The sequence below is a fragment of the Rhamphochromis longiceps genome, linkage group LG18 (assembly GCF_057381845.1).
Source record: "Rhamphochromis longiceps isolate RC_006_pf linkage group LG18, R_longiceps_female_GT1.1, whole genome shotgun sequence".
Classification (NCBI taxonomy): domain Eukaryota; kingdom Metazoa; phylum Chordata; class Actinopteri; order Cichliformes; family Cichlidae; genus Rhamphochromis; species Rhamphochromis longiceps.
Genome location: NC_140574.1, coordinates 20,190,158 through 20,216,501, shown reverse-complemented (window position 1 = coordinate 20,216,501; position 26,344 = coordinate 20,190,158). Strand labels below are relative to the sequence as shown.

The window sequence follows — 26,344 nt, the reverse complement described above, 5'->3', positions numbered from 1 at the left end:
TTCTTTCCTTCTTTCTCCTTCCTTCTTATGTCCTCAAAGAAAGAAAAGAAAGAATTGCAATTTCTTTCTTGCGTGCTAGCCTGCTTTCCCCTCGCTTCTTTCTTCCCTTCTCCTGTCTCTCTTTCTTTCACGCCTTTGTGCGTGCACCTACATGGGCATGATGAGGGTCCCCATGCTAACTGGCTGGGGTCCCTGAAAGGCTTAAGAAGAGATTGCAAGAGACAGAAAGAGAGGGAGATGGCGTTGAGGCCTTGATGTAAAGAAAAGAGAGAGAGGAAGAAGAATTAAGATAAAAGAAACAGGAGCCTGTGAATGAGAGCATTAAAATCCAGAGCCAAGATGAGTCCCTTTAAACCAATATTCCTGCCCTAAGACACCAAACAGATCAATCTACATGCTAATTCTACAGTAGACACTGTTGCTCTCTGTGCAAAGCAGTCAGTTCTTTCCACCTTAACTCTTGACTACAGCTGAAACTGGACTGGATAGAAATCCTGCTGCATCCTTACTCAGACTGGACTCAAATCACAACTACAACATCTGACATGCTCTCCATTGAGCTTCTGTGTTTCTTTAACCAAGTTGGAGTTCCTAAATCTCAAGTTGACATGATGCAATTTGCAGCACATTGGCTGTATGGTGGGTTTTTGTTTTGCTGTTAAAAATGATACGAAGTGGAAGAATAACATCATAAAAAATAAAAATAAAAACTACACAATTTGCAACACTCTACATGTAAGCACAGACGTGCATGTGTGAAGTAACTACAATGTTTACCTCCTGGTGAGCCTGATTAGACCCCTGTGCTGAAACCATTCTTTAAATAAAAGATGGCAAACTGGAGGGACAACTGATCCTTAAAGGCTAAACCAAACACGTGATTTTATTAAATAGCGGCGGGCTATTAGGGAAAGCATCATCTGAACTCCTGTGGTATTCCAAAAATTCTAGGACCAGTGGGAAACTGGGTATAGCCAAGTAATTTAGGCGCTTAAATGAAATGTATGGATGTTGTGTGTTTCACTTCACCAGCTCTGTGTTTGTTTGGAACTGGTCTCTGGCTGGTTGCACACCAATAGCTACATTGTTAACTCAGCGATCCCACAGAAAACAAAAAACCTGTTACACGTCCTATCACCGGACACACACACACACACACACACACACACACACACACTTCAATAAAAAGGTATGCAGCGAATGAAGAGGGAGCCACATCTATGCTTTTATAAATTCTAAAAAAGCCAAACAGGTTGATGACAAGTTTAGTGGTTTTTCAGAATAGCTGAGAGGCATAAATGTTCCTTCACTTCAAGTCAAGTAAATAATATAAACAGCTGAACAGGAGGATAAAAGTGTTTTTTCATGCTTCTGTTTAGAAACGTGTGCTTGCTAACTGCTGCTTGTCACCCACCACATGCAAGTAGCAACTTCACACTTAAAAAAACAAGCCAGATAATTAAAACTTTAATCTATAAACATGCCTTCAAGGTGAAATTCCCTTTTTTTTTTAGGTTAAATTAATGCGTTCAAGAAACCATTTCAAAGTACACAACCTCAGCAAGTGTGTGCATGTCTGTGTACAACTGTGTGTGTTCTCACCCCTCCTCGATGGTAACGCCATGCATGATGATGGAGTTGGTGACTTTGACCTTCTCTTTTACAGTGGTGAAGTTTCCAATAGTAGACCTTTTTATGGAAGTCTTGTCTGCAATGTGGCACACAGCTCCGATGATACTATCTGATCCCATCTGAAAGCCCACCACAAACAGCAACGGAGATACATGCATACACAATTTTAGTCCACGTATTGTAAAGTGCCTTTAGACGACAATAAAAGGCTCTGATGAAGTGAAGACAATCTGAAAAAGTTCAAAACAAGAGGGAAATGCTAGATAACTGAAATACAAGCATGGCTTGTAGTCTATATTCACCTGACATCTCTCAGAAATGTCAGCGGATGGATGGACTGATGGTTCTTCAAACAGCTTTGGGGCCTAGCAGAGAGAAAACGGGGGGAGTGAAAGAGTGATTAAGAAAGTAGTAATGAGTTTGAAAACAGACTGTAAACAAAAGATGGATGGAGTGTCCGCGTGTTTACAACGTTTCTTTTAAAAAGCCAAACATGTTGACCACAAGGTTTGTAGTTTTTAGAATAGCTGAGAGGCATAAATGTTCCTTCACAAGTAAAGTCAACTTAAAAGTGCATTCCTAAAAATGGCCATCAGGGGGCAGTTCCCACGGTCCAACTGCAAAAAGTCTTTGATAAAAGGACCAGCTCTTACTAAATGTATGACCTGAGTAAATTTATCATCAAATTGGTGACCGAAAATACTAAATCTGAAGTTTCAAGATGACATTTTACTGACAGCGGTGTGATGTCATCCAAGAAAGGAAATTAGAGAAAGTTGACTCATTTGGATGTAGCGTTTTCAGTGGGAGATGCATTTCATCACTCATTCAAGTGACTTCTTCAGTCTGGTTTCTCACGTTTCTCCCACTGATGTTGCTACGTCCAGACAAACAGAATCAACTTTCTGGGAACAGCATGTACACATAAGCATTTAACCACGATTAGGCTATTGTAGTCATGCCATACACGTAAAATAAACCCCAAACAAACAAAACAAACAGTCGAATGTTTGACTCACCAGTCGGTTCACCTCTATATAAGCAGCTAGAGTATTAACCCGGCAGCACAGACCCTGGTCCATAATGTGAACATAGCAGCGCAGCTTTCCTCCATGGTAGGCCTCACTCATATCACCACGGTGGTCATTCCAGCAGGAGCGCTCCTGCGCCAGCTGGAGGAGAGGCTCGTCCCGAGATGAGATGAGGAGCTCTGGACACCAAAAGAGGAAGAGATGCAGGAAGAGAAGAGGGTTAGAAGCTGATGCCTTAGGCAGCGATGCCCTAACCTAGAAGTTCTTTATGATGAATGTTTATAAGCAAGATGAAGAAGAATTTTAAAAAGGTTGCAGTCTTTGGGCAAGACTGAGGTTTGGACATCTGCAGAGGAGGGATAGTGGATGTACTGAACAAAGGATATCAATTATTTTGCCTCCAGGAAGGAGGAAAAGATGAAGACCACAGAGAAAATACAAGGATAAATGAAGGAGGACATGCAGAGTGTTGTAACAGAGGAGGATGCTGATGACAGGGTGAGATGGAGGCAGATGATCTGCTGTGGCGCCGCTAAAGGGACCAGCCAAAAGACAAAGAAGAAGAATCATGCTTGGGTTGTTAAATGCTGTTCCTCCTCTGATTCTGAGCGTGAAGATATGTTATGTGAATGCAAACAATAACCGTGGTTTGCAGGCCCATCGTTTTTTTCCTGGGTCTGATCGTCTGTGTCGTCTTTCAGTTTCTGGCTGTTAACAGTTTTGGAGAACTGTTTACGCACCAAATATGGCACCAACTCTCCACGGATCGATGAGATAGACCTAGGATACAAAAGAAACACATTAATTTAGTCATTTAGCAACTGGATCAGGTAAGAAACACTAGTTCATGCTATGCAATCATAACATCTTACAATATCTCGGTAAAAATGAAAAGATATAGACTATACTGGAATAAAATGGTTGTATTTTATGAATATCACCAGAGTAGTTGTAAGCAGTAATTGTGTAACACTCAATAACAGCATGTAATAAATAATTGAATGATGTATAAAGGAGTCATTGTCCCTATAAAGACGTCGATCAAAATCAGGAAAGGAAGCACTGACTAAAGACTGATGATGTTCCAGCAAGAAATACATTAATTAAAAAAAAATAAAAAGAGCTAACAGTGAGCTTTCTTCGAAGTTTCTCTCTGTGTAAATCAGGAGGCAATATCCTCATCTTAATTTCTTTTTCCTCCTCTCTGGACTGCGCTGTGTTCAGTGTTCCTCTCTACCACACCACACACCCCTCCACTTGCCCTCTCTTACTTTCTTTTAAAGGGAGATTAGAATTTCCATCTGAATGACAGGAGAAAAACAACAGTTACTCTGTCCATTTCTCTCCTTGAGCAAGAGACAGAGAAAGAACATTGAGGAGAAAGGAAGAGAGGCAAAGAGGAGCCGTGAAAAGAGTCCAAGAAAAGAGCTGAAGAAAGAAATGAGTCATCTAACAAGAGAGATGATATATGGTGGCGGTAGAGGGTGCGTTGGTGATGCAATGATGTAAGATTTACATCTGCATCTCTATGGCAAATTGCTACTTTCAAGTGCTTTAACCAAAAATATTCACAGGATTAGTAAAGGGGATTTGTGTTTGTTGGCTTGGCTTTGGATTTATTGAGTGGAATAAAAGTAGCCTGGTGTGGATGCACTCCATTTATAGTTGTTGAACTTTAACAATGGGTAATAAATGATTTCCACAATTCGGCTTTCAGCGTGGTACCCACTTCTTCATGAAATAATGTGCAAGTTACAAAATACACGTGTGGAAGTCTCATCGCCACCCAGTTTTGGGAAGTTGCCAACAAATAATATTATATTTGCTTCCCAAAATTAAACGGATACAATCAAGCACTATTTAAAGTAAATGCTTCGCCAATAGAACACAAAGCAAAAGCAAATCAAGCGCTCCCTATATCAGAGCCTGACAATGCGACTGCATGTGACAATCACAGCTGTTCCCTGCACTGGACAACTAGAGGTTTCCTGGATGTACTCAGGATGACTAACAGTGTGTTAAAAGACAGACGCACAACAAAAATCAAATGTATGGCACAGCAGACGGTAAAGAGTTTCTGCTCAAAGTGGACTATCATCTGCTGTTTGGAGATACTTTGGATTTAGTGATATTAACCAAGAAGAAATCAGATGCAAACAGTGCTGTAGAGGTGTGTCTGCGCCTCAAAGCAATATAAGCCACTTATTCACATGCCTGAAAATGCACCACCACAAACTGCAGGATAATTAAGGCATGAAGGCCAAGAAAAACAATGCTTTGTTGCTGACGCAAATCGTCCACAAAACTCAGGCTGTGCAGTGCGTCTACATATTCCTTCACAAAGATGTGCTGAAATCACAACTGCAATCACACTTCCATTGACCAAAGATAGCAGTCCCCTCTCATGTAATTTTGTGCTTTTCATATTTTTATGTTTTTTGTTCCTTCTAAAAGATGCACTCAATTTGGGTAAATGAAGAAAAGTAGTTTTATTTTTACATAAAGATGGAACATGTTGCATCACATGGAAGTGAAAGCAGTGTTAAATTTAGAAAATTACTGACCCTAAAATGAACGAATAATCATGACAAATAATCAATATTGCTGAAAATAATATTGTTTCAAAATTGTCAAAACAATTTTCATCAATTTGCTTAATATAAAAGGAAAATGTAAGAATGCAAATGCTAATTTTAGGACTTCAAAGTGCTAGTTCCCACTACCTGTGTGAAAATAGGCATTTGTATAAGGTTTTGTCAAAGAAATTCACAGCAAGCATTTACCCAGCATTCAAGAAGTGACAACGTTTGAAGCGGCCCGCTTCCTGTTGTCTGTTTCAGGTTAACAAGAGCAAGTGCTGACAAACCCTGATTCTCAAAATAGTGAAAACAGCTTTAGCCTTTCATTTTTCAGATGCAGCACAGAGACAGACTCCTATACAGACTCCTCCGGCTATAGCGAGCTCCCCCGTCACACCGCTTCACTTCAGAGGCTAAAGGCCTAACAGCCTGTCTCAGTGGCACATAGTAAAACAAATTAACACCTCACTAGAATACCATGCTAACAGAACCTTTCAAAGCCTTACACACCATGTAACCATGTTAAACACACACAGATTAAGCAGCAAGGTAGAGTTCATGTCAGCTTGAGTGTGGGGCGTATGCATATATTTTGTGTCTATATGTGTCTAAGTCTGTTGGGTAATACCTCTCATGGAGCAGACATAAACAGGAAAATTTCAAAATTCAACAAAAAAAAATACAGTCAAAAATAAGTGAAAAAGGTCTGGGGAAATTTTTATGTCCACTGTGGACTTACTTTGCAGAAAGATCTAAACATAGACATACTTATATTCATTATTCACTTCAAAAGCATCATAAAGAATATGGTGATGGAGACATGTTTTTCTTGAGAGTTCACTAGTGTTTCTTGGTGTGGTTATTTGTATTTTGTTCTTGCAGATTTTTGGAAATATTTTGTGAGTTTGTATAGTCTCTCTTGTAAAACAGTCTGATCTCAGTAGGACTTCCTGTTAAAATAAAGATTCAACCCCCCCAAACTTACTTGTTTTCTGTGAGGAAGTCCACGACAGCCTTTTTCAGACAGTAGAGGTGAGCGTCCACTAAGCCCGTTTTGATGAGCATCCTGGGATGTCTGTGGGTAAAAGGAAAAACAGAGATGGAAATCAAAGCTCACAAAGTGTCCTCAGTTCGTGAAAACAAAGCATTAAAATCCACCGTTTGCACACAATGGAAAAGTGTGATGCACAGAAACGAATAGATTAAAATACACACTGCACACCTGCGCTGCTTTTACCATCTTAATTGGGTGCTACCTCTGGGGGAGTGTGCTTTGATTCTCTTCGTCACCTGCTGGTTTTATCTTTAATGCTTACTTCACGTTTGCTCAAGCCACTTTTAATCTGTGTTCCTTTGCACGCAGGACTATAACACTTGATGAAAAAAATGGCAAAACCAGCTATAATGCGTGATTGTCCTCTGCCGTCTACCATAGATGTCGCCCCGAGGGCAGCCGTCATGCATTCACTCATTCACACAATTTTTTTCACATAGGGAGAAGCGGAGTCAAAAGTCTGAACGTGACATTTACGAAGCGACAACCTAAAGAAAACAATGCAGTCCCAGACGTTTCAATAAACAAATCTATCAACACCCCTACGTCCTCTCCGGCTACTTACCCTTTCTTCCTCTGCCCTTTCAACCACGACATAATAAAAACTGTGGGGTGCATTCCTCCTTAAAAGGGCCATACCACTTTTAGCCCATTTATTACCAATCACATAGACCTTTCATTACTGCTTACCATCTTTCACAGCATGCCGCAGTGATTTAGATTTTTAAGGTTGTACAAACAGGTTGAAGTCTGTCTCATTATCACACAATAACTCCGACCAAATTAAAAACAGACACATCCACTGTTTGCAGAGTTGTTCAGTTTTGATTTATTATTCCACACTAAAAGCAACAGGAATGATAATTACAACTCTCCCTGGAAAGTGAGTGTGACAGCAGGAAGCCACGCCAACATTACTTTGACGTGATAAAGTTTTATTCAAAGATGTGTAAAAATTTAGAAGTCATACAAAATTAAGGAAACCAAAACAAATCAACTGCAGTTGTGCAGAAACTCTATGCAGCTTTGTGAAAAACTAAGTACACCCCATTATTTAAAAACTTGTAGAACCACCTTTAACAGCAATAACTCGAAGTGATTGTTTCCTGTTTGAATTTATCGGTTTTTCACATCATTGTGAAGGAATTTTGTCTCAATCTTCTTCACAGCGTTGATTCAGTTCATTGACGTTTGTGTGCATTCGTTTATGCACAATTCAGGCACAGGTACCACCACAGCAGTTTCCCTGGGTCATCGAAACACCTCCATTCTTTTCTTGTTTGCGCATTCTGTTGTAGATTTACTGCTGTGTTTGGGATCATTGCCCTGTTGCATTACCCAATTCTGGCCAAGCGTTAGCATTAGTTGACTCTGGAACACTGGTATTCGGAGGAGTCCATGGCTCGCTCTATGACTCCAAGGTGCCCAGTTCCTGTGGCTGCAGAAGAAGCCCAAATCATCAGCCCTCCAAAACTGTATGAACTGTTTGTTCTGACATGCTGTATTTGTTTTTCACCAAAAGTAGTACTGTGCATTACAGCCCGATATCTCCACTTTGGTCTGATCCACCTCAAGGACATTGCTGCAGAAGTCTTCAGGTTTTGTTCAGATGCAACTTTGAAAACCCAAGCTGTTCTGCCATGTTCTTTTTAGAGATAAGACGCTTTCCAAACAACCGACACTTGTTCCATCTTTTTCTCCATTTAACTTGCTAACTGAGACTTGCAGAGTCTGAACTATAGCTCTTAGGATTTTGCAGATTTTTTGAGCATCACAATTTTGAGCCACAATCTCCCCACTCCTGGGAAGATTGTGGCATTCTGTTAACACACACCTGAATATTTCACACCAGCTACTTGCCAAAACTACTTCTTTTATAGAGGCGCACACTTGCTGCTGATGAGTTAATCAAGTGCATTTGATTACCAGCGCCTGGTTGCTTCTTTCTCTCTGAATTCCTTTGGAGGCAATAAGGGTGTACTTGGTTTTTCATGGGACTGCGTAGAGTCCTGTGAACACTGTATTTTTCACATGACTGATTGTAAGTCTGTGAATTTCCACTTAAATGTATTTCACCTTCTCTTTATGTCAATTCTCCTATTTTTGGAATTAGCATGTAACACTGATTAAACAACCTCTATGTACTAGGGGTGCAACAATACTTGTATCGATATTGAACCGTTCGATACAGTGCTTTCGGTTCGGTACGCATATGTATTGAACAATACAAAATTTTTAATTTATTTTATCAACTTTCCTTCTGACGATGCTGTCTGTGTTGAGTGCTCAGTGGATCTGCGCTCAACAGTGCAGCCTAGGCGGAGTAGTCGAACGCAGATTCACTGAGCGCAGGGCAAGCTAGCGAGACAGAAGTTAAGCTCTCCTTGCAACATGGCAAATTAAACCTCCCCCACCCTAATTCAGATCTGGCGTTTGGAACTATTTTGGTTTTCATGTGACGTATGACCCTGAAGGTTTACGTGTCATGGACTAAAGTAAAACAGTATGTTGGATGTGCCACGCAATGCTCAATTACATTGGTGGGAACTAGTGCGTTAGCGCAGTTAGCTTGTTAACGTGTTCGCCGTCCAGCCCCACGCACGGGGCGATCCGCGGTAGCTCGTTAACGGAGATTTGCCGTGTTGTGGCGTTAACGTCATTTCAATGAGATTTACGCTGACAACACTAGTGGGAACACAACGAATATGACTGCACATTTACTCCAACATCATCCTAGTGCAAAGACAAGTGGAAGCAGACAAAAACAACAAGCAGGCATGCTACAAGCTTTACCTGAGTCATTTAGACAGCTGTTAGCACATGATTCTCCTTATGGGGACCTGATATGTTTAATATGCTGCTGAGAATATAGCCCAGAAGAAGCGTGTAGTATAGCTTTTATTTTGGAAAGAGACATTTCTCTGTAATAAACTCTCTTTTCCAAAGAGAGTTTATTACAGATAGATTTACTTTTTTATTACTTTGTTGTTTCAGCAACATTAAATTTAAAAACTGTACGTTTGAGTTAAAATATATATTTACAATTTTAATAAATGACAAATTAAAAAGGCATGAACATTTTTTGTATCGAAAAAATATCGAACCGTGACACCAAAGTATCGAACCGAACCGTGAATTTTGTGTATCGTTGCACCCCTACTATGTATATATATATGACCAAGATTTAGTGAATGTTTAAAAAAAAAAAAGAGAGAGAAAAAGAAAAAAAGTGTTATTTTGATAATTTTAACTGATTTGAACTGAAACTGGGTTTTTTTCTCCTCATACACACAACTAATAATTTAAACTGCAATTTTTTTAAAACAGCAATAAAAGAAATGAGGAGAAAAATATCTGTGGTGACCCCACAGGAGCCATCAAAAAGATCTTCTCGACAAGCTTTCCCCTCCCACCTCAAACACCAGGCTTACAGTATAACTGGAGTGACTCGGGAGGATTACTTAGTCTCACACACACACACACACACCAGATGGTAAAAGCTCTAAATCAAACTCGGTGCGTGTCTGTCTGTGTTGAGGTATTTTATTAAAAAGCATAAAAACACATGTTCACTCTCACACACAGTCATGCTCTACGGGTGTCCCAGGTGTAAGTCTCTGTGTGGCTATCGCATACATAAAGTAAAACTCATCAGAACACCCAGCATGTGACATCACTGTTTAGCACCTGCAGACGGGCAAGAGACAGAGCCTTGGATAATTGGGTTATGAATGACGATGTGTGTGTGTGTGTGTTTGTAGGTTAAGAACAGGTGCCCTGAATCATAATAAAAATATGTTAGTAGCCATAAAAAGCAGCACAGTAGGTACAAGTATCACCATATCAAGACTGTTGCAGTATAAAACCAAAACATATTAACTTTTTTTAAGGGGGCCTCGTTAAAATAATTTTGAGGTCCATATGTTTTTATTCTGGGAATCTATTATAGCAGCTTTGCATGATCACCAATTCAAAACAAGTCCTTATTTTCCCTCATACTGAGCCTCGGTTTAACTACTTAGCTCGTCTTCCTCAAAGTCAACTTTCTTTGATTGCCTGTAACTGACAAACTGAACATTTGAACAACACCTTTGGGGGGTCTGCATATGCCATGTTAAGAAAATCCCTTCCCCTTGACATACCGCAGACCCAAGAGCAGAAAAAACTGTTGGAAACAGAGTTTTTAAGAGGAGTCTGAAGCATGAGCACACTAACTACTTCTACACATGCTGACTTTGAAATGTTCGTGTTTAATGAGTACGCACCATTGTAACAGTACATATATTACCCGAACATTAGTAATCAAGTTGCCTTTCCTAACAACAGCATCATGTGATTTCTGGTTGCTGCGAGTGCTGTAGAGCTCATTGTCGAAGGGAGCAGGAATTTAGTGCCTCTGCAGGCAGGGATGACTCAACTGTTGGATTAATGACTGACTACTAAAGTACCACTAAAGTCCTCAGTGGGAGAGAGGAGTCACATCTCTCGCTCTCAAACACACACAGCATAATGTCTTATTTAGTTACAACTAAAACCCCACAGCGGATGGTGAGTCAGATGCAGCAGAATGACCGTTAATACCCTCATTAGTCAGGTTTTCACAAGAGCCAACAGTGCTGAAGGGCTTTTTAAAAAAACAATTTAACCACTCCTCCAAAGCAAAATTTGCGATTCTCGTAATATTAAACTAGCCCCATAGATGCTTTCTCAATTGAATTCACATATCTGATCTTGTGTTGCAAGCCTACAGTGCGCATGGCTCTGCAAGTGCACTCAGACTAATGTTGATAGCTGTCAAATCCTGTGCAAACACACTCATTATGTGGGACCATTGATACATATGTTTAGTAAATTTAGTACAAGGATCTTTGGAAGGGAAGTTATTTAATTTTTTTTAAAAGGTACTTTGTGTAATATTTGTGTTTATTGGCTTTTAGCCCCACGTGTGCCATCATTAGTAACAGATGTAAGTAACTCCGAGTCTGTTTTGCTGAAGATCACTGCAGTTGATCTGACCTAAGCTTCCTTGCCTTTCCTTTATACACTTACTGGCCACTTGTTAGGCACTACATGCTAGTACTAGGACACTCTTTTGATTTCAGAATTGCATTAGTTATTTGTGGCACAGATTCAACAAGGTCCTGGAAAAATGCCCCAGTGATTTCCATATCGTCATGATAGGATCACACAGCTGTGGTAGATTTATCAGCTGTCCATCCATCATGTGACTCTCTTGTTCACTACATCTCTTGACTTGAGTACAGTGAGCTTGCTATCATGTTCAAGAAACCAAAGTTTATTTGTGCTTTATGGCATGGATGTTATCGCTGTCAGAAGCAGCAATTAGAAAATGCATACACTCTGGTCACAAGGGGATGGACATACTAAGCAGGTAAGCAGTGGCATATTAGCACTGCTCAGTTTTAGCATCAACAAGCCATTCTCTGCGAAATCTACAGATGCTTGTGTGAGAAATCCCAGAAGGTCAGCAGTTTGTGAAATACTCAGATCAGCCAGTCTGGCACCAAAAACCATGTCCCATTCAAAAACTTCTACATTAACTTTCTTACCCGTTCTGATGCTCAGTATGGACTTCGAAAAGACGTCTTGACCATGTCTGCATCCCCAAATGCATTGTTTTGCTGCCATGCGATAGGCTAATCACATATCTGCATTAAAGATCAGCTGAACAGGCGCACCTAAAGTGTATGTCATAATTTTAAAACCTCCCAAAAACCCAAAACTAGCTGCTAAACTTGGGGCTTTGCTTGTTTTGCTTGAAACGTTCTAGTTTTCCGAACTATCCTGTTAAATCAGCAGATTAATACACAGTCAACCATTTCTCCAGACCTACATCCACAACATTCTGACAGGTGGAGCCTAATGTATGAGAGGAAGCTCTGCTGGATTCCTTTCACACCGTTTAAGCGATTTCCAGGTCAAACAATCTCACATGTGCAGAATGTTTTGAGCTAACACACCTCAACCATGTGGAAACTATAGAGAAGGAAAGGGAAGAGAAATTACAGAGAGGCTGAGGCAGAACAAGCATGGAGACTGTAAGAACAGATGGTTGGTTGTGTGGAGGGATGCACACAACAAGAACTGGTTCAATGAAGTGAATGAAGTGGAAAATTAAACGGACGCCAGTCAATGAAGAAATTCAGGGGGTTGCACTCACCGATTCATTTTTCTTTCACTAACGTTCCACAGAAACTGAAAAGAACCAACTGCAAAAGATACTACAGGTGTGAAATGTTAATGTGTACAAATGTAACACGAATACGAACATTTAATATCCAAAAGACGCTTCATAACCTGTATGTACAGTACGTGTAAGCTGTGACTACTCTGTGGGTGATACTGCTTTTGAAAACAGTCAGGTAGCTACAGGTGGGAAACAGGAATCCATACTCTGGCATTTACTCTGCTTACTACCTCAGGCAAAAAATAATTTTGTGTGGGTGTGTGACATGCGAGCGTATAAATGATCAGAGGTGCTTTCAGTGTTGGAAGTCTTTCAGTATAAGCTGTAAATGTTTAGCTGTGGGCTCAATAGGTTTCCATAACACTGTGACAATGTGTGACTGTTTTCTCTCCATCAATGTCCGCCTCGAGGTTGTGTTATGCGTTCATATAAGCATTTCTGAGTTTATGAAATAAGACAGAATGTGTGTGTGTGTATATATGTTAGTGTGTGCCTCAAGAGTTTCTCTGTGCAGAGAAGCATGCGAGCAGCTGCTCTGGCCCCCCTCTTATTGGCCAGAATTTACTGTGTCTTTGGCTCCATGAAGTATTTACAAGCTCCCAAACACCCGCTTTCACACATACATGCATTTTAGGAGTTCGAAACAAAAACCTACCTAGAACACTCTTCCTGTAACAAAAATCCCACACAGCCACCACAGAACCTTCGCCCTAAAACACACCGACTCTGATTAGAAACTTAAACATCTGCTTTGCCAGAGCTAAGAACCTACAGATGTACAGAACACGTCACCATCAGGCAAACCTCCAAAGTCTGATCCACGCATGGAGGAATAAGAACCTGCACGAGAACACGTGCCGCACATGCTCAGCAACTTATAAAGTGAACACTGATTTGCTTTGGTTAACAAACCGTGCTGTGGACAACTGTCATTCCACTAATACAGAAGAATCAGGAGCCTTTAAGAAGACAGAGACCCCTTTGAAGTGAACAAAAACAAAGACTCAACAGTGAAATGATTGAATGAAAGTGGATAACCAATCAGAAATGAGTAGATTTTCACATATATGTATAATTTCTAATGGCTCATTTGGACATATAAATAAGCAATGTGTGGTTAGACTTACTTCCTCATAATGGATTTCCTGATTGATAGTCCGTCCTCAAGATCGGCCTCATTGGCCATGAAGAGCAGTCTCTTTCCTGACTTATCAACACCAACAAAGTCTCTCTGCTCAGCTGGGGAAAAATACACAACATATACTATTAATACAAAAAAAAAATATTGCCCAGTTAAACCACTGCAGGGAAAAAAAAATTATAGATTACATAAACAGCAGATGCAAAATGGTCTCATTTTCTAAGATTTATTTTCATTTTACCTGTCTTTTTCTTGCCCTTCTGGCCTGGGACGGTCTCTGTAAATTCGTGGGCTTTGCTCATTAGCATGGCCATTGTCGCGTTGTGCGCCCGGAACAGATCGACCACCTCGTGAAGCGCTACGTCTGTTATCAAGTCACAACTCAACACCAGGATGTCGGTCTTAAGAGAAAGATTTGAAAGAAAATCACAGTGATCTATTCATGCTGATGTATTTACTTGACAGCGCAACGGTAAGACACAACAGAATGTCTAACATAATGAACCTGACGTGGTTTGGTGGGACTAGGATTACTTTACTAAGCATAAAGAGGCTTTTGACAGGAGCTTGCAGGCACACACACAAAACTCTGAAACAGACACAGAAATGGCTGAAATACAGTTGGCAGGGTGAAGCATTTAGACTATTGTATACATAAACTTTATTTCCGCAAGTGCTTGTTGGCCCTTTGTTAAAGTGACTTAAACTCTGATTACAGAGAGTAGTGAGTAATGATTTCTGCTGTTATTCACCATCTCTGTTTGAGAATATACAATTTCTCTTCTGATTTTGTTGTTTGACATTATGTTTTAATACGAAAGCAATATAAGTTGCCTTGTTATGCAATAGGTTATAGCTTATAGAGGTAAAAAAAATTATACTTGAGTAGCTCAGTTAAACGGTAAATTTAAAAAAAAAAAAAATTAAACCAAAAAGCACAGATCTAAATAAAACAGGAAGGAGCCTGAATCAAAAGGGAATAAAGGTATTGTGGTATAAGGTAGTGAAGAGTTTCTGCATCTGTCTTCATGGAAACAAAGCTGAACCAGATGTCAGACAAAAAGTTCAGCTGCTGATCTAGTAAAAAGCGCAGAGGTGGTGCGAAGAAATTACTCAGCAACTTTTGACAACAAAAGTTATCTCCAGACACTTTATGCTGTAAGCCAAGAACCCTACAACAGTGAGTTACACAAATCCCAGAGTACCTGTTTTTTCTTTGCTCCCTTCCCTTCTCCATTCATTCAGGTCTGAGAGACAGAATCCATAAACAGTGAGTGTAACTATATTTTTCTGCTGTTTCTCTTTGCTTGGATCTAAGCAGACAATTCAATTCATAAACACGTGGTCTTCGTCAAATTACTTTGGTATTAATTTGTGATACTTCTAAGATTTCTGAAGTCCTTAAAACCTTGCTCTATTTTTCACCTAAAAGCCCACAGCAGATCGAAACGACAAAAAAGTCTCAACAGGTGATTAAACTACAGATGTTAAAAACAGGAACTGTAACAAAAACAAAACGGCCCAGTCTGTATTGTGATTATATACACTGAACAATATTTCTGGCATAACAAATTAATGCTTTCTATCAGGTCTTTAACATTGCTGGTAATACGTTACACTATGTCACAGTCTATACATTTTAATAAAATGTTATGCAACAAGCCTACTGCTCTTCCAGTAAGCCATTTATGCTAGTTTTACTCTCTCTAATTACTGCAAATGAGTAGTTTTACATCTTTCAAAAGCTTTGAATTTGTATAAAAGAGAAATTACATGTGATTGGGACATTTGTTTAAATCTTTTGCAATCTCACAATTTTCTATTTTTTGTTTGAAGTGCTTGAAAACGCCTGACAAATTAGACATCTGTCCTGTTTAGTTTTCAGTGTGTGTACGCAGTTATCTCTCTGAAAAACCTGCCTTAAATAAAGGAAGATTAACTCCACCCTGTGTTTACATCCACATGTTAAGTCTTGCCCATATTTGAGTCTTTTTTTTTTTTTTTAAATCATGCTGCACTCACTGCATTCAGTGACACAATATCACATAACTCCCTTATCCTTCTCCATTTTACCCTGGCTGGCTGGTTTTAAGTACATTTCTGTGAACTGATCCACATAAAACACTGCTCTAACGTTACACACAGGCAGAGAAAACCAGCCAGCGTTCAACAAAATGCACTTGAGCTTAAAACAGAGCCCACATTTTTTTTTGAGAAAAGTCTTATTTTAGAAGATGACTATCTTAAACTAGTATCAGTATCCCTACTATCTAACCACATGTAAATCAATACATGTTTGGAAACACAAATAAATATGCAGCTGTGAATTCCAGTTGACGTATCACTTGCTCTTATGGCGAGAGCAAAAGCAGTACCTGTCATTTGAACTGTTCTCCACTGTCTGAATGTGTGTTTGCATGTGGGTGCAGCCACATTTGTGTCTGTGTGCGGTATCTATCTGTCTGTCAAGAGATGAAGGCTGTCAGCATAGGGACTAATCCCACCATTAGCACCAGCAGCCTTAACGACAGAGACATTATTGCTCTGTTTGTGAAGGAGAACACAGAGTGAGAGAGAGGGGATAAGGAAGAAAAACACATGAGCAAAGAATCCACAGACTGTCAAACAAAAGAAAGAAAAGGAAAGATTACAGTGAAGTTGTTTTTAAAAAAGTATTTATATAGAATAAATGTAATATATTATCTGGTTTAAAAAAGGATCAAAGTATGTAGAGTATGAGATCAAGGGTCAAGTTGACCTAGATTTACATGCAACTCTAATCTTGACCCGGCGACAGGAAGCTGCCACAGTAAAATTGAAGGTGCCTGCAAGAGATCTCCTGACTCCTGAGACTCTGAGACCTTTCAGCTCTCTCCTCGCTCTATCACAGACTGATAAGCTCGCACACATGTTCAGAAACAGAGCACTCTCACACAGCCACACACATTAAATGGACAAAGGCGTGCTTGCTTCATTCACACATGCACGCACGCAGGCGTACACTCAGAGGCGACAGCCGAGTGGAGTCAGCTGGAGAGGCAAAGACACTTTGGCCTTTCAACAGCCAGGATCACTGGACAGGTCAGGACCACACACACTGGTGCACAAGCAATCACACACAGATTCGGATTTGTCCTAGTGGTAACTGACTTCAATCCAAAACTAGTGCTTGCACAATCCTGACCCGTTTCAAGGACACTTTCTTTGTTGTATGAGGTATGAATCCACCAGTAAAGGCTGACATTCACAACTTTGTTATTTACAAGTTACAAAATTCAGCAATGTCACGTACATAAAGAAAGCTATGATGTATATAATAAACAAAGAAAGTATGAAACAGAGATTCAGGCTTCATCCAATTCCCATGAGAAGACAGCAGCAGGGAGAATTTCATGGTTTGATTCAGGAGTTGAAGCTCTATCATGACTGCTTTTGTAAATATTTCACCTTTTTCAAAGAACCGATTCGCCCAGAGCAGCGTTTAGCTGCGTGTCGGAGGTAAAATAATATTATTTTACTATTTCCATATAATTGTATATTCAGTACCAGTGAATGTTTTGAGCTACAGTGCACTTGTTGGTATACTGAAGTATACTTTATGGTATACTGCAGTATGAAAACTGACAATACTTTCGCTCAGCTGCATGCATGCATGCACGCCAGTCAGACTTTTTACCACACTTCCAATAAAAACAGTCTATTTGTTCAATCTCTTTTATATTTTGATTCCTCAAAGGATTTTTGAAGCTAAGAACTTGAAATGACTCGGCTATGTGACACTGGTCATCAAGTCAGTGTAGGTTTGAAGGATACACAAGCTTTGACTAATGTGTTCATCATAAAAAAAACAAAAACAAACCACTGAATATTTTCCATCACCCTGGGATAAAAGTAATGTCGGTCACTTTTAACATGTACAAGTCTTGCCTGGTCTTCTTAAGATTATGAAGTTTCAACATTGCAGTTCAGTGAAAAAACAGAGAAAATGCACATGGAGTAAGGGTGTGGAGCAAGACTGTTGAAAGAGGGAAAGAAATAAAAAAAGACACATCTAAGCATGTTTGCTGTGCCGCTTTCATGAAAAGCCTCAGTCCCATCTCTCACTCCTCTCTTTCTTCACCTTTTGTGTCAAGTCTTACAGGCTGACTAACAGATGTGGACCAAAGGTGAAGCCTTGAATCACAAACTCCAATGTATATATAGCTGTTTTAGTTCATACGCGCTCATTATACCAGGTGATTAAGCCTCAACGATAATAAAAATGTCAAAGAGGCTTTTGGCGTACAAAGCAAAACGTGCATGCAAAGTACTCCTTTCACTAGTTTGGCTTATTGTGAAAGAACTCAGCATTAATCAGCATATCCGTCCACTTTTGTGTAACCTCACTGTTTGCAGAGTGAACAAAATAAAAAATGCTCCCTGTAATCTCTCCTTTCAGTGTTCGAGAGAAATGGCCGACTGTGCTCACCCAGAGCACACACCAATTCCTGTAACTATTTTGTTTGATCGGTTACACCAAATCCCCTCATGGAAGGGTGTTTGCATCAAGATGTGTGAGTGTCTACACTGTGCGCAGGCTTCGGTTTGACAGATTGAGTGATCTCTGTGCGGGGATTTGGCAGGCCATGGTTACAGTTCCTCACTCATCACCTTGCAGTGTGTGAGTGTTTGTAACTCAATGCCTCTCATCCAGCTGGCTGCTCAAAGGATTAGAAACTCAACGATTCTCAATGAGAGCATGCTGAAGCTAGTTCTGCCTAAGTGTGTGAATATTTGTACATGTGGTAATTCCAAGCATCTATTAAAAGGACTAATCTAGCTAAGAAAATAACTAGAATCTGTACACCAATTCAAAGGGGAAAAAAGAAAAACGATTAAAGCCATTTGACCAAAAGAACTGAAAGACTGATCATGTTGTAAAGAATGAATGTCAGAAGGACATTTTTATCTTCGATTGTACAGACAGGCACAAAATAAAGAAAAAAAACCCTGAAAGCTTTATCATTACAGTGAGAGCATTTAGTGCCTTTGCTACACTGTGAGGAGTATTTTGCTGGCAACTTGAATGTAAAGCTGTTTTCAATGATCAGCTTTATCCATGATTTAACATTTCTGTCTTGAGAAGAGCCACTCTCTTTTCAGGACAATAACACCCAGAGAATCACGTGGAATCACTAGATTTTTAACCCATTTGAATATCTATGCAACATGTCAAGTGTGGCCGACCAAAAAGATTACTGTATTTTCCACATTATAAGGCGCACTTAAAATCCTTTAATTTTCTCAAAAATCGACAGTGCGCCCTATAATAATAGTTAAAAACTGTCTAAATTCTTTCATCTTTAATAAAATGATCAGCGTTGCTGCTTTACCAGGTGTAACAATTAAATTTAACATGCAGGCATCCATGAAAACAGAATTTATTAAATTTAACAGAGTTAGAAGTTAGCAGGAAGTTAGCTTGCTAGTTTCCACCTAAACATGATATAGCATGTTCTGATTGAGAGATTTCTGAAAAAATTAAAACACACAGCGCTGCTTTCGATTAATGCACCTTATAATCCGGTACGCTTGATGTATGAAAACAGACCTGTGCATCGACATTGCGCCTTATTATCCAGTGCGCTTTATGGTCCGAAAAAATACGGTAATTGTAGTGATTGAGGCTCTAAAACAACAGTCTTACATCAGATTGTGATAGAGATTTCAAGATGACTGTTTGTGACCTGACCTGGGACAAAGTTAAAGAAGCTACAACTCACATTGTAACTGAAACTATAGCCTGCTAGGGTTATCAAAATACTAGAATGTCAAACTTACCGAAATGCAGTGTAAAAAAAAAAAAAAGCACAGGGGGAAAAAGATTAGAACAATACAAACTTTACCAACTTAATAACACATGGCTAATATAGGAACTGTGAGGAACTGCTTATAGTTAAATGACTAACGTTAATGTGTGTGTGTCAGTCAGGCTAACGTTTATGAGTATGTAATACTTTACTCTTTGTAAAGACTTGTTCAGTCTTGGGGTGCTGGTATAACTCATTGGGTTGAACAGTCAAACCAAATGCCTAAAGGCTTCTGCAGAGTCCACCCTGTGCCATTTCCTGCATGTCCATGCTTTCTCCCTCCTTTCCTTACTACTCTAGTCTCCTGTCACGAAAAAAGGCTAAAAAAACCCTCTAAATTAATCTAAATAAAGTTGTCCAGTGTTGCTAATGTCAAATATTTCAGCTGCTAGTGAGGAGAGGTGCTGGGTGAAGTGTGTCAACTAGAGGAGGCAAAGACTGCACTGGTGGTAATGATACTGATACAAATGAGTAATTTGATAGTAATTTTTAGTATCTGAGAATTGATTTTTTTGACAACCCTACTACGCCCTACATCTACTTATCATCCAGTAGGAATGTAGCATGTAATGATGCTTAGTGTTGGGAATGGAAATTCCTGGAAATATTAGGATCCTGTGGTTTTTCTTCCTTTTAAGATTAAGGGTGGGCGATATTGTTTCAGATTGTTCCTCTTTTCTATATGTTGATAATTAAGTGGTTCTGGTATTGTGAAATTAGTTGACTCTTCTAATAATCTAGCTTTTTACTACAAGCTACACTCGTATGCCTTTCTAAGTATCAAGCAAACACATTCACCCACCTGCACATACACACTCTTTGGGAATTTGCCAAAAAGGAGGAGCGAGGGATCAAACTAGGGCTGAACGATATATCGCATTTGCGATAATATCGTGACATGATCAAGTGCAATTTTCTAACCGCAAAGGCTGCGATTATACTCTGGACATGTCCAAATTCATGGGCTGCATCCTCCTGAGGCCGCATTTGTAGACCGATTACGTCACAGCGACGCACCGAAGGCTGTCCAAATTACTACCATATCCCAGAATTCATAGCGCGGCCCAGCCAAACTCCAGTTTCCAGCAATGGCGGCCGCTACTAAGTTTTAAAATTACTCATACTAATCTTTCTGGGTCACAAAATAAACTTTTAACATATTTTCAGGCGAGAAAGTAGTTGTGTAAACATCAAATATCTGCTCGGTTTATCAAGATATCCCATATTTGCAAAAGTGCTTCGACGTTTTCAGAGGCGTCTGCTACCCACCAGCTCGACAGCTAGCCGGGAGCTCGAGGGTTACTGATGCGGCCGAGAACGGCACAACTCCCGGCACATCATTTTCAGATCACCGCGGAGTTTCGCTGCTCGGGTTAAACGTAATATATAAGTCACTTAGACAACCTAAAAATGTTATTGTTGGGCTTTTTTCAGTGTTTTGTTTGTTCGTGAGTAAATCGGTTTGGCTGAGATTAAAGTTATTAGATTAGATAAAATAAAACTTTATTAATCCCCCGGGTGGGTTCCTCCTTGGTTTTCACACAGCTGACTAAACGTCAAACAGAAAACTTATTAAACAGAAGTATGAGACAGTCGAGAATTTACGCCAGTGTCTGGTTATATTTTAGATAGCAAGAAGCAGACGGCCGAGTTTATTAAACTCCACCGAGACAGCGGTGACGCTAATCAGAAGGCTAGACCGTCCAATTTCACGCCTTTAAATTTTAAAGGCGTGTTTGTGTGTGTGTTTATACAATTGCTATTATGTTTGCACTTTATGTGTAATGTTACTGACTGCAGAGATCAGTAAGATGTGTGTATTTTTTATTTATTAGTTTTATTTATTTAATATTATTTTTTAATTGAATGACTGTCTAGTAGTTCACAGATGTCGAAAAACTGAGTGTGGTAAAGCCACTGATTTTTTTTATGTATATTTCTGCAATCTGCACATTGTACTGACTTTCATTTTAATGTTTACACCAGGGTTCCTTGTCAGCACTTTATGCTCAGATGTTTGTAAGCTAAAAATAAACTATTGTGTATGTTCAAATATACTGTTGTGATTGAAGAAGTTAAATAAAAATGTCAGTCATCAATTCATGCATCACCTCATGTCATCATAACAGAGGTCTGTCTTCCAGGAAAGAACAGTTTAAAATTAATGTAATATAGTATTGGCCATACTATATGATGTATTACTTGTCTTTGTTTAATAATACAGAAGACAAAGACCTTAAAAAATAATCGCATCGCAATCGCAATATTGGGGCAAAAAATCGCAATTAGATTATTTTCCATAATCGTTCAGCCCTAGATCAAACCCCTGACCAGAATCACAATCCAGATCAAGAGTTGTGATTGTGCCAGAAAAAAAAAAGTCATGATCTTCTGGCCAATCACCTACCAACACTTGGTTCAGATCATAATATAATTAAAAAAATATACCAACAAAAACTCGTCTTGATTAAATAAAGATGTGACTGGATGCAAAAGTTAATTTTGTATGGCAAAATGTTTGGACTGCATTTCTGTAACTGCCAAAAATGTGTCTTTTCTTGTAAATGTTTGAGTCAGACAGTACCGTAGATCAGCACTATTTACCTTGCTGATTTCATATAGCATTACTGTAAATATGTATTGGCTGAAAGCCTGAAAACAACCATAAAACCTTAAATTATTGACATACGCATGAATCACAATGAATTAATTACTCAAAAGCATTCATAGTATCACCTTCATTTAAGATTTGATGAGTCTGAATTAATTGTGATTCTTAAAACTGACATTTCTAACTAAGCCAGTGGTATACAATTCTTTGATAGTAAAACAATAAACAAGAGAAATTGCTTTTGAAACACATCAGCGGCCAACCCTAACCCCAAACTAACCCTAAACTCATATAAACATGTCTTCATGGACACAAGGGGCCAGTCAGTACAATGGCATATACACAGGGTCACCATACACCCTTACATACCCAAACACAAATGTTGCACAGATGTGCATGACTGCTGCATGAGAATAAATGGTGCACTGGGTAAACTGGCAGCACAAGGAGTTTGAGTCTTAACCATGACCTCATCTGTTTAGAGTGAATCGGATGAAGGGAGGGATGGAGGGATCAGCAGGCAGGATATAGAGGGGGGTATGGAAATTGCAGTTGGGGGTCATGGATACCAAGACAGCATATGTACACGTGTGTGCCTGTGAATGTTTGTGTGTATTTTAAAAATGTGCAATGAGGTACCTCGGCGGCCTTGGCCATTCAAAGCAGGAAAAGGCATGGATCGGTGGTCAGCCCAGCAGTGTGAACGTTAGGGCTGCCACAAATGGTTATTTTGATAGTCGACTAGTCACCGATTATTTTGATAGTCGACTAGTCACCGATTATTTTTGCGATTAGTCAACTAATCAGATCATGCATCCATTGGACATACAACGTACAGCTTATTACACCAGCATGCATCTGCTCTTATATAACTATCATTAGCTTACAGCTTTAAGTGTTTAAGGTATGTGCTAACTAAAAATAAAGACAAGATGATAGTTTATTACATTTTAATGAAATTTGCAGATTGTTTCGGTGGAGTTTAATAAACTCAGCCGTCTGCTCCTTGATATCTAAAATATAACAGGACACCGGAGTATATTCTCGAGCATCTCACACTTCTGATAATCAGTTGTCTGCTTGACGTTTATTCAGCTGTGTAAAAACTATAACTTTAATCTCAGCCAAACCGATTTACTCAGGAACAAATAAAATACTAAAAAAAGCCAAACAATAACATTTTTAAGTTATCTAAGTGACTTATATATGTTTAACCTGAGTAGCGAAAGACGGCGGTGGGTTTGAAAACGATTTGCCAGGACTCCGGTGTTCTCACCGGCTCTAGTGAGCCTTGAACCCCAGCTAGCTATCGAGCTGGTGGGTAACAGACGTCTCCGAAAACGTCGGAGCGCTTTTGAAAATATGTGGTGTCTTGATAAACTGAGCAGATATTTGAGGTTTACACGGCTACACGTTTATTTTGTGACCCAGAAAGAATAATAAGAGTAATATTAAAACTAACTAGCTGCCGTCATTGTTGGAAACTGAGCTGGGCCACGCTTTGAATTCTGGGACAGAGCTTCTTCTTCTTCGGGGTTTAACGGCAGCTGACATCCTTGTAAATGCAGTGCTGCCATCTTCTGTTTCAGTCCGCTATTACACTCTTAAATCCTACTAGTTATCCCTGCGCTTTTGGGATGTTACAAAGCTTCAAACGACGCGTTGACTATTAAATTAGTCGTCAACGATTTTGATAGTCGACTAATTGTGGCAGCCCTAGTGAATGTCCACCTAAACTTCCCCCGCAATCTTTGTCAATTTTTTATCTTACCTAAAACCTTTCTGCAATTCTTTGTATGGCTGTGACATTAAACAGAATAAAAATTTATAAATAAATAAAAAAAACTCCCTACAAAACACTGTCAATCAGAGCAATGGAGAATGGTATTAAAGAGCAGAACATGCAACATGCAGTGTCTGTGGATGCAACATGCAACTCTTTACTGGCACTGCATAATAAAGCAAAACTCAAACCAATGCTTCCTGCAAATAAACAATTTAACCATAATATTTTGTTAAAAAAACACTGCAAACAGTATCCTATATTTTTGTAGACACTGGAACAAGTGTTAGGATAGTCGCAGTCATGCAGGACTAGAAACTGGAAACTAGTAACCAGTTGCTAGGGAAAAATAGTTTATTCTTCCACCATTTGGGAAATGGTTGCTAGAGGTTGCTGGGAGTCGCTTGCAAATGGGTGCTATACCAGGTTCCGCAGTTGCCCACAATTTCAGACAACGACTTGTCTGCAAACACTAGCCCCGTAGTTGCAGAGTGATAATGAAACTGTGAAAAATATGATGGAAATGTAACCTATTCACCTTCAAAGTAATGTATAAATGTTGTGCCTTATCACTGCAAACAAAACATTTTAAAAAGGTGCTCCGGACCCTTGTGACTGAGGCCTTTAGTGTAACCCTTTCATTAATTCAGTCTGATCTAATTCATACTTATTTTCCATACATAGCAAATAAAGGTCCAAGAGATTGAGAGTAAATATGCCGCCCCCTCCCCCCCAAAAAACACCCACAAATACATACGCACCTTGATCTTTGGCTGGATGTGTCTGAGAGCATCAGCGGTACCCATGTCGCCATCTTCCTGGATAGAAACCACATCCAGTTTCATCTTCACATCCTTTATTTTAAGGTCTGTGCTCATCGCCTTCTGGACCTCTTTGGTAGTGATCACTATCACCTCTGAAAACACAGTTCACAAAAGTATCCCTTTGATTATCTTACCTTCATAAAAAAGGAGACAAGCCACAGCAGATGCTTACATGGCTATAATATGTTGTGAGCTTCAAATAAGCCACTTTTGTGTTTTTTATAAAGTTGGTAGGAACAGTACTAGACCACTTTACGAATCTAAAATGTTGTAGAATCAGTCTAGTTTAATTAGCCTTGCCTGCATTAAATGGTTTATACCGGGCATTTGCTCACTCTAGCTGTGTCAGCCTAGTAAAACCTAATTGCACAGATTTGGCTAGGAAAATGCACACTGTAAACTGCTGGCCACACAGAATGATTATGTATAGAAAGCAACTTTTATTTAACCTAGCACAGGCTTTTGTAATGAACAGCATATTGCCAAAAATAAATAAATAAATACTTTAGAAGGTCAGGCTTTCTGAGCCCCACTGCATGCTGCTGCACAAGAGTCAGAAAACTTGACTGTAAAAAAAATAGTGAGGAAATGCACACCTGACATGCTGACAATGTCAAGTTGACAAGCTGATGGAAGTACAACTAAAACAGACCAGAGCAAAATCTGACTCAATGTAAAATATTTGTAATGGTGTTAACTGAGGATTTCAGTGCCAAACAAAAGCAAAACTTTCACTGACCTTAAAGAGAATAAAGAATTACAACTGGCTTCGCTTTTACATATTTAGAGTTTGAAAAGCATAACACATTTTAAAGTAACTTGTTGTTTCTTTTAGGTATTTTGAATGTTTTAACAATGGTGAAAAACATCTAACCAGTTTTAACTCCCCAGAATTTAGAGTCCAAGTAGTTGGTCAACAACTACTTGTGTAGGATAGATCTTGCTTAAAGTCTAGTATTGCAAATTATTGCTTATCCCCCAAAACAGATAATTTATTAAACACACAGCTATAGTTTGCACTTCCCTGGATTCTGCCTGGCTTTAACACTCCAAATGATGAACCAGCAATGAAAGAAATATCATTTTTTAAGTCACAGTTGACATGATTGTAATCATAAAACCATTTTTATGACCTCCGCTGACATTCTCTCTTCATTATGTCACTGCACAAATAACTCTCTCCCTTTAAGAGTGCTCACAGTTTCTACATCAGTTTTTGTATCTGTAATTTAATCCTGACAGTACTAACGTGAAAAAAAGGAGTCCTCAGTTATAATAGGAGGTGAAACTATTTTTCTTATAGGTCTGAGTTTCCACTTTTTGTTCCAGACTTTCCAAATGGGCCACATAAACTTACTGGCAGGATTTTTGCTTCTTTACATTTTATGTGGAAACCAAGAATGACTTAGCCCTAACTTTAAGACTTCTCCCCCGCTACCACTTACACAAAGCTTACATGCAACAAATACAGTTGATGTGAGCTGTACGCTACAATATCAGACCTGATTTTATAACTTAAGATGACCTATAAAGCAACAAATATTTTCACATATTATGGACACCCAGACCTCTGAATAATATTTCTAATATTCAGTATCAGCTGAAATAATAGCTGAACCAAGAGATAAAGAA

The 26,344-nt window shown here is 39.2% G+C and overlaps 1 protein-coding gene across 1 annotated transcript in view; it reads right to left on the bottom strand.

Annotated features, from left to right (window-relative positions):
* eif2b3 (eukaryotic translation initiation factor 2B, subunit 3 gamma) overlaps nt 1-26,344 on the bottom strand; it is a 35,343-nt gene that overhangs the window by 6,074 nt on the left and 2,925 nt on the right. Inside the window, exons 3-10 of the mRNA XM_085389227.1 lie at nt 24,650-24,804; nt 13,887-14,046; nt 13,632-13,743; nt 6,228-6,317; nt 3,307-3,443; nt 2,652-2,842; nt 1,935-1,997; nt 1,603-1,751 (exon numbers count right to left, since the gene is read on the bottom strand). Coding sequence (XP_085245353.1) covers nt 1,603-1,751; nt 1,935-1,997; nt 2,652-2,842; nt 3,307-3,443; nt 6,228-6,317; nt 13,632-13,743; nt 13,887-14,046; nt 24,650-24,804 — 1,057 coding nt within the window. The remainder of the gene's footprint in view (nt 1-1,602; nt 1,752-1,934; nt 1,998-2,651; nt 2,843-3,306; nt 3,444-6,227; nt 6,318-13,631; nt 13,744-13,886; nt 14,047-24,649; nt 24,805-26,344) is intronic.